Genomic DNA, 12789 nt, shown 5'->3' on the forward strand with positions numbered 1-12789 from the left:
TGTCCTAATTATTTCTCTTGTAAGCAAATACCAAGGATCTAGCAATCCTCCACATGTTTATTTCACCATAAGCAGCCTGTAATCCTCCATGGGGAACATTGGGGATATAATGAATGAAAATAGCCATCCTGAAATTTTTGACTCACCTGACATAAGTTGACATTCACCCTGGACGAGTAGGGGAGCGGCAGATTCTGACGCTGGACCCCGGGGTGTCAGACCATGCCCTTGGTCCTGAGGAACCAAGACTGACGGTATTTCTACCTGTGGAGGAGTCCCAGCAAAACAGCTCATGAGGGGAGCAAGGGAGCACATGCCTGTTTTTCAAGTTGCCGTAATACCCAGATAATACACAGAGCAGAGCAGGGATGCCATTTCTCTGGGGCAATGGAGTAGGGGAAGGTAGAGGCTTGGGGAATAAGGAAGGAAGAAAAAGGATGGGAAGGGAAAAGATCAGAATGAAAGGCAGAAAAGGAATATGACAGGTGGGAGTGAGGCAAGGGAGTAGAACCAGAATAAGATTGGACAGGTGGGTTAGTTTGGAGAAAATAGAAGAAAAGATAAACAACCAAGGAGACTTGGAAATTTTAAAGCGCAAAGGAGACTAAGATAGAAAAGATCAGAAGAGGCATCAGATGAGCAGGCAGCGGTGTCTGGTGGGCCTGCAAGTCAGAGGACCTGGGTTCTAATCCCGGCTCTGCCCCTTGTCTGCTGTGTGACCTTGGGCAAGTCACTTGACTTCTCTGTGCCTCAGTTCCCTCATCTGCAAAATGAGGATTAAGCCTGTGAGCCCCATGTGGGCTGTGGACTGCATTCAACCTGACAACGTATCTACTCCAGCATTTGATACAGTGCCTGGCACGTAGTAAGCCCTTAAAAAATACTGAAAAAAGAAACAGAGGAGAGGGGTGGATTCTGAGGGAGAGATTGGCTGGGTGGAAGAAGGGGAGAGTCTAGATACTCAGGGGAAAAAGAGCAGGGCAGGAATGGAAGGCTGGGTTGGAGGGAGAGGAGCAGGATGGGGTTCAAAGGGTCTGTGGGTTCTCAGCACTTAATCAATCAATTAATTGTATTTATTGAGCGCTTACTGTGTGCAGAGCACTGTACTAAGTGCTTGGGAAGTACAAGTTGGCAACACATAAAGATGGTCCCTACCCAACAGTGGGCTTACAGTCTAGAAGGGGGAGACAGAGAACAAAACAAAACATATTAACAAAATAAAATAAATAGAATAGATATGTACAAGTAAAATAGAGTAATATGTACAAACATATATACATATATGCAGGAGCTGTGGGGAAGGGAAGGAGGTAAGGTGGGGGGAATGGAGAGGAGGAGGAGGGGGAGAGGAAGGAGGGGGCTCAGTCTGGGAAGACCTCCTGGAGGAGGTGAGCTCTCAGTAGGGCCTTGAAGGGAGGAAGAGAGCTAACTTGGTGGTTGTGGGGAGGGAGGGCATTCCAGGCCGGGGGGATGACGTGGGATCACCACTATTTGGGTGGTCCAGAAACTACCCCACTCCCCAGGGGCTGGGCCAAACGAGAGCACCTGAATGCACTTTTTTCCTGTTTTTTTAAAAAATTTGTGTGCTTATGATCTGTCAAACACTGTTCTAAGCGCTGAGATACACACAAGTGAATTAGGTTGGACCCAATTCCTGTCCTGCATGGGTCTCACAGTCTGAGGGAAAAACAGGAGAACCAAGGCACAAAGAAGTTAAGTGACTTGCCCAAGGTCACACAGCGAGCATTTGGCAGAAGTGGGATTAGGAGCCAGTCTTTTGGCTCACAGGCCCATGCTTTTTTCACTAGGCCATGTTGTTTCCCTTTAAAAAGCCCTTTCTGGGAAAGAGCGAGTCCCAGCCAGGATTGCTAGATCAGTCCATCAAAGCTCCCCGTAGTTCAGGGTGTGGCAGAACAGTGCTTGGCACATAGTAAGCGCTTAACAAATACCATCGTCGTTATTATTATTATCACTGCAGAAGGATTTATCTAGAGAAACCAAGATTCTTTGCCTGGAGGGGAAAAAAGTAGGGGGTGGGGAAAAGTCAGAAGCCCTTCGTTTCTGGGTCCAGTAGGACTGAAAATAATAACTTCAGAGATTATGTAAACGGCTTCACCCTTGCTCCCCTCCTGGAGCACCCTCCTCTGAACCTGCACATTGGCAGCTTAGTACAGTGCTAAGCGCTTAGTACAGTGCTCTGCACACAGTAAGCGCTCAATAAATCCGATTGATGATGATGGCAGCAGGGGAGAATACAGGGCAGAGACGAAAAGCTGCCTGGGCTTTCTTTGCATCAGGCAGATCTTTGCCAATGTTACTCACCTGAGCTGTTTCCTCTTCTGGCTAATGGTGCGGGGCATGTGGAGGAAGGAGAATAATAATAACTGTGGTATTAAGCGCTTACTGTGTGCCGTGCACTGTACTAAGCGCTGGGGTGGGTACAAGCAAATCGGGTTGGAATGCAGGCGTGGCTTGGGGCTGGGGTGAGCCATGTAAGGCTGGCAGTGGAGAGGACAGGTGGGAGAACATCCCTCCTGGAATTTATTTCCATTCCCAGCGTCCACCCCCTCGGTCCTTTACCCAACCGAGCCCCTGCCTCAGGGGTGACTGGGCAGAACCTATGCCCAGCAATTGCCCTTTTGCCCGCTCTCTTCCCCGAAGTGACTAGTTGAGGCTTTGTGACACCGAGCTCAGAATGGGCAAGGGTGGCTTTGGGCCCAGAGCCACAGGTGTCTCTTCCCTCCGGAATCTAGGTGGTGGCTCTCTGCACGTACCCAAACCTGCTGGACAGCCCGAACTTCCCCGAAGACACCAAAAATCGAGCCCGGCGGATCTTGCAGGGCTGTGGCGGGAACAGCTTGGGTAAGGTGCCCGCGCGGCTCGGCCTGATTGGGGGCCACTTGGCGATTGTGGGTGCAAGCTGGGTCCTGGGCAACCCCGGCCCTAGGAGGAAGAGAGACTGCAGGCTATGGTGTCCTGAATATCTCCAACCACCCATCACAAACACATCTCCTCACTTTTGTCGTCACAAAATGCCCACGCCAGGAGCTAATAATTGGCCAGTGGCTTCCAAACAGACTGTGAGCCCACTGTTGGGTAGGGAGCGGCTGTTATGTGTTGCCAACTTGTACTTCCCAAGCGCTTAGTAATAATAATAATAATAATAATGGTATTTGTTAAGCGCTTACTATGTGCAAAGCACTGTTCAGAGCGCAGTGGGGGAAACAAGGTGATCAGGTTGTCCCACGGGGGGCTCACAGTCTTAATCCCCATTTTACAGATGAGGGAACTGAGGCTCAGAGAAGTTAAGTGACTCGCCCAAGGTCACACAGCAGACAAGTGGCAGAGCAGGGATTCGAACCCATGACCTCTGCCTCCAAAGCCCATGCTCTTTCCACTGAGCCACGCTGCTTCTCTACAAGTACAGTGCTCTGCACACAGTAAGCGCTCAATAAATACGATGGAATGAATGAATGAGGAGATCCAAACTTCCGTATTGGGTTGGTTGTTATATTGCCTTCTCCCAAGCGCTTGGTACAGTGCTTTGCACGCAGTAAGCGCTCAATAAATATGATTACAACAGCAACATAGGGAACGCTTATATATCAGACTCACAGGGTCTTTGAAGGGGTCTTGTGATCGCGGACGATTTCCAGCCACCAGAATGCATACAGACACACACACACAGTGTCTTTACCTTCATTTTACAGATGAGGGAACTGAGGCACAGAGAAGAGAAGTAACTCGCCCCAGGTTGCACAACCGACAAGTGTGGAGCTGAGATTAGAGCCTTCTGAATCCCAGACCTGTGCTCTATCCACTAGGCCACCCTGCTTCTCTGTTTTGGGAAGACTCAGTTACCTGAGAGCTTGAAGATAACGCTGCTTATGCCCTTTGCCTGAGCTCCTTGCATTCTGAGCCTTGCAGGGTGTAGGCTGTCTCTCCGAAGGTTGAGGATACAGGGACTGCCTATGGCCTTGTCAGGAAGGGGTGAGGTGGACTTAAGAGGTACCCTGCGGAGACCCCATACCGGACACAAACACCCCAAAAAACCCTTGCAAACACTTGACCAGAGCTTCACAGACCACCCTGAATGCTGGGTGGAGTCCCACCCCCAACCCCTGCGGACTGGACAGGGAGCTGGTGGCTGAAGAAATTTCTTCTGGAAGCACAGAACTCTTCCCCGTAAACTCCGGCCCGAGTGAAAGCCCAAAAGTGGAGAGAGAGATTGTTGCCAACTTGTACTTCCCAAGCGCTTAGTACAGTGCTCTGCACAAAGTAAGCGCTCAAGAAATACGATTGATTGTAAAACTGGAATGTAGATTAGGGGCTTTGCAGTGCTAACACAGGAAGCCACTGAGCCCTTACCTGCGGAACAAAGACCTGAAATTGCAGATGGGCAGTTACAAAGGGTGTGTGCATATCAAAGTCAGTGGGTACAATAATAATAATAATTAACTGTGATACTTGTTAAGCATTTACTGTGTGCCAAGCACTGTACTAAGTGCTGGGGTAGATGCAAGGTAATTGGGTCTCTTTCCTACATGGGGATCACAGTCTCAATCCCCATTTTCCAGATGAAGTAATTGAGACAGAGAAGGAAGTGACTTGCCCGAGGTCACTGCAGACAAGTGGTGGAGCTAGGATTAGAACCCAGGTCCTCTGTCTCCCAGACAGGTGCTCTAACCACTACGCCACGCAGCTAATAATAACAAGAACTGTGCTTACCATGTGCTTACCATGTGCCATGCACTGTATTAAGCCCTGGGGTAGATGCAAGATAACAATAATAATTGTGGTACTTGTTAAACTCTTACGATGTCCCAAGCACCGCTCTTAGTGCTGGGGTAAATGCAAATTAATCAAGTTGGACACAGTCCCTGTCCCACACGGAGTTTATACTCTTAATCCCCATTTTACAGATGAGGTAACTGAGGCACAGAGAAGTTAAGTGACGTACCCAAGGTCACCTAGCAGGCACGTGGCAGAACTGGGATTAGAATTCAGGGTCTTTTGACTCCCAGGACCATGTTTTATCCACTAAGCCATGTTCAAGTCCCACAAGGAGGGAGAACAAACATTGAATCCCCATTTTGCAGATGAGGGAATTGAGGCGCAGAGAAGTGAAGTGACTTTCCCAAGGTCACACAGCAAGTATGTCGCAGAGCCAGGATCCGGGTGGCAAGCTGAGGCGAGCTTTTTGGTTTAGTGCTCTCACTCTCTTACTGTTTTGGCTTGACCTCTTCCCCTGGTTTGGTGCTCTTATTCAATGTGCCATGTCTCCTCCTCTGGTTGTCCATCCTGGGGGGGACGTCCACACGGTTAAGCCTGCTTCTGTTAAGTGCTTACTGTGTGCCAGGCACTATACAAAGTTCTGAAGTAGATACAAGATTCAAGGGTTTAGTACAGTGCTCTGCACACAGTAAGTGCTTAATAAATACGATTGAATGAATACAAGGTAATCAGGTTGGACACAGTCCCTGTCCCACATGGGACGCCCAGTCTCCTCATTTTACAGCTGAGGTAACTGAGGTCTAGAGCAGTTAAGGGACTTGCCCAAGGTCACAGAGCAGACAAGTGACGCAGCCAGAATTTAGGACCCATGACTGTTTCTCCCAGACTATTGCTCTAGTCCCATGTGGGATTTGAACTGTGTCTGACCTGATTAGCTTGTATCACCCCCAGCACGCACTTGGCACATAACACATAACAAAACACCATTTAAAAAAGTATAGTTAATGACATCAATTCCTAAAAATTAACAGGATTATTTTGTCTACTGTTTAAGTAACGTGCAGATATGTCGGTTGGTTAAGGAAATGTGTGATCAGTATGATGTGTTCCGTCTCTCCACCTGCAACACCTAGGGAGAGATGCAGTCAGGGGGTGGGGGAGAAACCAGCGGGGTTCCTCCCCACCCTCCCATAATCAGCTCTTTGTATTTGTGCTTTTCTATGGTTCTGCGGTGGGCTTACGGTGCGAGACTTTTTCTCCCCACATTCAGCTCTCTCACCCTAAACCCTCCTTTTATCTTCCCCAACTCCCTACTGTGTCACCCTGACTTGCTCCCTTTATTTATCCCCTCCTCCCAGCCCCACAGCACTGATGTATATATCTGTAATTCATTTATATTAATGTCTGTCTCCCCCGTTCCCCCCCAGACTGTAAGCTCGTTGTAGAATAGGGAATGTGTCCATTTATTGTTGAATTGTACTCTCCCATGTGCTTAGTACAGTGCTCTGCACACAGTAAGTGCTCAATAAGCACAAACGACTGACGGTTTCTATCCCACATCTCCTTCCTAGGCTTCCCTGGTCCTGCTCTTTCTGATTTCTTCGTCTCCCTCCTGTTGTTGCACAGATCCTCCAACTAATAATTATGAACATCTCACATAGGGAGTTCTTTGTGATAAAATCAGGTCATCGGCCAGATGCTAAGAATAGCCTCCACTTCCCCACTAATGATGGCTTAATTAATCGCTGTGATCAACTGCCTGCCTTGCCAGTAAGAGAAGTAGGGTAGCTGCCGGCACTCATCATGTGATGTGAGCCCCCAGGTGCCCGTTTTGTCTTTCAGGTTCTTACAGCGCAAGCCAGGGTGTCCACTGCATCCGCGAAGATGTCGCTTCTTACATCGAGAGGAGAGATGGGGGGGTTCCCGCTGACCCAGACAACATTTACCTGACCACTGGAGCTAGCGACGGCATCGCTGTAGGTGCTTTTTATTCATGTGGTATCTGCTGTAGCACTTAATTTGTTCCAGGCACTGTTTTAAGCACTGGGGTAGATGCAAGATAATCAAGTTGGGCACAGTCTCTGTCCCATGTAGGGCTCACAGTCTTTTAGACTGTGAGCCCACTGTTGGGTAGGGACTGTCTCTATATGTTGCCAACTTGGACTTAGTACAGTGCTCTGCACACAGTAAGCGCTCAATAAATACGATTGATTGATTGATTAATCCCCATTTTACCGGCACGGAGAAGTTAAGTGATTTGCCCAGGGTCATGCGGCAGAAAACTGGCGGAGCCAGGCTTAGAAGCCATGTCCTCGGACTCCCAGGCATGTGCTCTTTCTGCTAGGCTACACTGTGCTTTTTTTTTTTTAATGGAATTTGCTAAATGCTTACTATGTGCCAGGCACCGTTCTAAGTGCTGGAGTAGATACAAGGTAATGAGGTTGGACACAATTCCTGTCCCTTATGAGCTCACATTCTTAATCCCCGTTTTACCAGTGAGGCACAGAGAAGTGAAGTGACTTCCCCAGGGTCACCCAGACAAATGGCAGAGGCAGGATTAGAACCCAGGTCCTTCCGACTCCTAGGCCCCTGCTCTATCCACTAGGCCATGCTGCTTCTCTTTATTCTTCATGCGTTGGTGATTTTGGGGAGCGAAAGCGTTAGTCGTGTCTCCCCTCCAGCCGGGGCATATGCTGGAACAGGCTGGCGTGTGGTGGATTATCTCTTTGCTGGTGGGAATCTAGCCAGGGTCTGTGCTAAAATAGTGTCTAAATGGGGCATGTTTAAACCTTCCACCAGGGAGCTGGTCAACCTCCTCCAATGCTGAGATCCTCACACTGTCCCCTGACTGGGCCACGTTCTGGACTCCCCAGGTTGCCCCGGCCAAAGCCACCTTCTGGACACGAGAGTTTGACGAGGGCTTGGCTTGGTCCTAGCTGGGATGGGCCCTCTGAGGAGCCTCTAAGGGCTCACCCACGCTCAGAAGCCCCTCTGATGTGAACTGCAATTCGCAGCAGCCCTCGCATGTCTGACCACTTGGCCTTCTTAAACTTATCGCTTGGCAAATCCAGTCGTGGAAGTCTTCTGCCATGTCTCAGAAGTGGTCAGGTCTGGCCAATTCAAAGATGCGTTTAGGGTGGGAGAGTGACCCCCCCCCCCCACCCACCCACTTGACCCCAGAATTTCAACCTGTGCCCCTTCCCCAAGACTCTGACTGCCTTGACCCTATGCCCCCGAGGCTCAAACTACTTTCTCCTCCAGTACCAGCCATCACCTCTGAGGTGAGACAAGGGGGGTGAAAAGATATCCTCAGTATATGAGCTTCTTGCCTGGGTTTGTTTCCAAAATATGCACCCGCAGGAGAATTTGGGATCTAAAGAATGGATCACTTCCCTCTGGAAGCCACCCACTGTCCTTCAGTTTGCTATTGATTAATAATAATTATCGTTATTATTATTATTATAATAACGATAATGGTATTTGTCAAGTGCTTACTATGTTCCAGGCACTATACTAAGCGCTGGGGTGGATACAGGCAAATCAGGTTGGACGCAGTCCCTGTCCCACAAAGGGCTCACAGTTTCAATCCCCATTTTCTAGATGAGGTAACCGAAGTCCAGAGAAGTGAAGTGATTTGCCCAAGGTCACTCAGCAGGCACGTGGTGGAGTGGGATTAGAAACCGTGACCTTCTGACTCTGTGAGACTGTGAGCCCACTGTTGGGTAGGGACCGTCTCTATATGTTGCCAACTTGTACTTCCCAAGCGCTTAGTACAGTGCTCTGCACACAGTAAGCGCTCAATAAATACGATTGATTGATTGATTGATCCTAGGCTATTGCTCTGTCCAATACACCTCGCTGCCTGTTTGGCCTTCCAGCCCTCGGATTTTATCAGGGGGTCAACTCGTCTATCCCTTTGCTTCGATGCTGGAGGCGATGGCATCCCATCAACGTGCCCAGTATCCAAATTTTCCCGGCTGCCTCTGCCTCTACCAGTTGGATAATGCGTTTACTAGTTTGCCCTCTGGTGGAACATGAATTTAGGTATGAATTTGTTGCAGTTCTTTCCTTTTTTGTTTTCTTAAATATTTCATTCATTCAATCGTATTTAATGAGTACTTACCGTGTGCAGAGCACTGTACTAAGCGCTTGGAAAGTACAATTCGGTAACAGAGACAATCCCTACCCAGCAACGGGCTCGCAGTCTAGAAGGGGGGGAGACAGTCAACAAAACAAGGAGACAGGCATCAGTAGCATCGATATAAATAAATAGAATTATAGATATATATCGCATCATTAATAAAGTAAATAGAATAACAAAAATGTACATTTATACACAAGTGCTGTGGGGCGGGGAGGGGGGTAGAGCAGAGGGAAGGAGTCGGGGTGATGGGGAGGAGGAGCAGAGGAAAAGGGGGGCCCAGTCTGGGAAGGCCTCCTGGAGGAGGTGAGCTTTCAGTAGGGCTTTGAAGGGGGGGAAGTGTGATAGTTTGGTGGATGTGAGGAAGGAGGGCATTCCAGGCCAGAGGTTAGATGTGGGCCAGGGGTCAACATCTGGACAGGCGACGCTTACTACGTGTCAGGCACTGAACTAAGATTTGGGGTCGATTCACGTTAATGAGGTTGGACGCAGTCCCTGTCCCATCTAGGGCTCACGGTATTACTCCCCATTTTGCAGGTGAGGTAACTGAGGCACCGAGAAGTTACAGGAATCGCCCAAGGTCTCTCAGCAGATAAGAGGCAGTGGCGGGATTAGACGTCAACTTGGTCTCTGCTCTTCTGTTCCTGAAGAGGAAAGAATAAATGGAAAAAGACTCCTCTTTCCCTTTGGAGTGTGTGACAGGAGAGGATCTTGTTTCTCTGGATTCCTGTCAGATGTGGGAATTGGTATTGCTTTGGAATACAAAAGATGGTGATTTATGTTACTGATTGAGCCCTAGAAGGAACATAATCTAGTGGAAAGACCATGAGCCTGAGAGTTTGAGACCGTGGGTTCTAATCCCGGCTCTGCCGTTTGTCTGCTGTGTGACCTTGGGCAAGTCAATTAACTTCTTTTTGCCTCAGCTACTTCATCTGTAAAATGAGGACGAAACACCCATTCTCCCTCCTCCATTAACTCTAAGCCCCATGTGGGAGGGCCAAGGACTGTGTCTGAACTGATTATCTTGTATCTACCCCAGCATTTAGTACAGTCCGTGGCACATAGTAAGCACTTAATAAATGCCGCAGTTGTTATTAGGAGATGCCGGGTGAATACCTGTCGATTGACCAAGGTTTGGGTTTTATTTGTCATCGTCATCATCAATCGTATTTATTGAGCGCTTACTATGTGCAGAGCACTGTACTAAGCGCTTGGGAAGTACAAATTGGCAACATATAGAGACAGTCCCTACCCAACAGTGGGATTTGTCATGTTCATCTCCCAGCAAAAGGGGTAAGGAATCAGTTTGGCCTACTGGATAGAGCATTTGCCTGGCAATCAGAAAGACCTGGATTCTAATCCCGACTCCACCCTTGTCTGCTGTTTGACCTTGGGCAAGTCTCTTAACTTCCCTGTGCCAGTTACCTCACCTGTAAAATTGGGAGGACGACTGTGAGCCCCATGTGTGACACGGACTATGTTCATCCTGATGATCTTATATCTACCCAGTGCCTAGTACAGTGCCTGGCATATAGTAAGCACTTAACAAGTACCATTAAAATAAAAAAAGGGATGGCAAGGGATTCTCTGTGGTATCTGATTGCCCTCTTGTTTTGGCAGACCATCCTCAAGATCCTCGTCTCGGGTGGGGGGAAATCCCGGACTGGAGTGATGATTCCCATCCCCCAGTACCCCCTGTACTCGGCCGTCATCTCGGAGCTGGATGCCGTCCAGGTGAACTATTACCTGGACGAAGAGAACTGTTGGGCCCTGGATGTGAACGAACTCCGGCGAGCCGTGAACGAAGCCAAGGAATATTGCAACCCGAAGGTCCTTTGCATTATCAACCCGGGAAATCCCACAGGTCTGTGCTCCCCTTATAACCTCCCGTTTCCTTATTTGAAGTCGGTCAGGAATTCTTTACCCCCTTCTCTCTTCTTATATTTGCTGACAGTGTGCCCGGCGCTGTGCTAAGCGCTGGAGTGGATACAAGCAAGTCGGGTGGGGCACAGTCCCTGCCCTCCTTGGGACTCCCAGTCTCAATCCCCATTTGACAGATGAGGTAACCAAGGCACTGAAAAGTAAAGGGACTTGCCCAAGGTCACCAGCAGACAAGTGGCGGAGCCTGGATTAGAACCCGTGACCTTCCAACTCCCAGGCCCGTGTACATCAAGATGCAGGCTCATCAAGTCGGACACAGTCCGTGTCCCACTTGTGGCTCGTAGGCTCGATCCCCATTTTTCAGGTGAGGTAACTGAGGCACGGAGAAGCGAAGTGACTCGCCCAAAGTCATACAGCAGGCAAGTGGCAGAGCAGGGATTAGAACCCAGGTCCTTCCGACTCCAAGGCCCATGGGCCGTCCAGTACGTTTTTTAAATTTGAATCAGTCAGTGAGTCTGTGGTATTTATTGCGCCCCTGTTGAGGGCTACACACTGTGCTAAGCACTGGGGAGACGTCACCATCTGCAAGGCAAAATTAGTTGATATGAAGCCGTCAAAGATTATACAGGTTGAACATGTTAAAGGATGAGAAAACTCGAGGCTGGGCATTTAGTGATGCCAGATTGTGACATGTAAGACTGATTTTGATTTTTCTTCTCTTTCCATTAGTTTGTAAGTTCTTTGAGGGTCTGAAATATGGGTTTCGGGTGTACTTCCCAAGCACAGTGTTCTGCACTCAGGCCCTCAATAAATACCATTGATTGATTTGACAAATTTGAATAGAGAGTGTCAGTCCTCAGAGCAATTAGAATGTATTGCCTCTGTTATACCCCCTTTGTCTATGTCTGTTATATCCTGCTGTTTTTCTGAGCCAGCTTTCCTGTGCTTGTGTGTGTATACATGTGCTTGTATAATAATAATCATAATAATAATAATAATAATAATGATGGCATTTGTTAAGCGCTTACTATGTGCAAAGCACTGTTCTAAGCGCTGGGGGGATACAAGGTGATCAGGTTGTCCCGCGTGGGGCTCACAGTCATCATCCCCATTTTACAGATGAGGTAACTGAGGCTCCGAGAAGTTAAGTGACTTGCCCGAGGTCACACAGCAGACATGTGGCGGAGCCGGGATTCGAACCCATGACTTCTGACTCCAAAGCCCGGGCTCTTTCCACTGAGCCACGCTGCTTCTCTGCGATTGTGTATGTGAGAACTTGGACTTGTGCTTTTGGACGTGAATATGTAGGGATTTGGACTTGCAGGGATGTGTGTTTTCCATTCATTCGGTCGTGTTTATTGAGCATTTACCGTGCGCAGAGCAGTATACTAAGCGCTTGGGAGAGTACAGCACAACAATAAGCAGAGACATTCCTTGCCCACAATGAGTTTACAGTGTAGAATGGGGGAGACACATTAATATAAAATGAAATTACAGATGTGCGCCTAAGTGCCGTGGGGTTGGAAGGGAGGAAGAACAAAGGGAACAAGTCAGGGTGATGCAGAAGGGAATGGGAGAGGAGGAAAGGGGGGCTTAGTCAGGGAAGGCATCTTGGAGGAGATGTAAGACTTTGAAGGGTTTGGGGGAGAGTAATTATCTGTCGGATCTGAGGAGGGAGGGCGTTCCAGGCCCGAGGCAGAATGTGGTGAGGGGTCAGCAGTGAGATAGAGACACTGCATAGGATGGGCTCTAAGACCACTTACCATAACGAGAAGCGTCACTTGAGAAATTCAGCTTTCCGGCAGTTGAAAATGCCCCACCGATTTTGCACAAAACTTTTTTTTTTTCCCAATTGCCTATTTTGAGTATTTCCAGCCTGCTGACTCTGCGTTTACTTTATTCCGCTTGAAAATCAGCAGAACAAGGGCTGCTCTCCCTCTTCCTTTGTTGCGCCAAAATGAGTGTACTGCCAAAAGAGCTTCCTCTTTGATTGTGGAATCTGTTCCTCGGTAGAACGGGGTGCAGCTTCAATC

At 48.6% G+C, this 12789-nt stretch overlaps 1 protein-coding gene across 1 annotated transcript in view; it reads left to right on the top strand.

Moving 5' to 3' along the window:
- The window catches only part of GPT2 (glutamic--pyruvic transaminase 2), a 62084-nt gene that overhangs the window by 26638 nt on the left and 22657 nt on the right, over positions 1-12789 (top strand). The window contains exons 3-5 of the mRNA XM_038754706.1: positions 2754-2862; positions 6577-6710; positions 10496-10739. Coding sequence (XP_038610634.1) covers positions 2754-2862; positions 6577-6710; positions 10496-10739 — 487 coding nt within the window. The remainder of the gene's footprint in view (positions 1-2753; positions 2863-6576; positions 6711-10495; positions 10740-12789) is intronic.

Source organism: Tachyglossus aculeatus, chromosome 11 (genome assembly GCF_015852505.1).
Source record: "Tachyglossus aculeatus isolate mTacAcu1 chromosome 11, mTacAcu1.pri, whole genome shotgun sequence".
Lineage (NCBI taxonomy): Eukaryota > Metazoa > Chordata > Mammalia > Monotremata > Tachyglossidae > Tachyglossus > Tachyglossus aculeatus.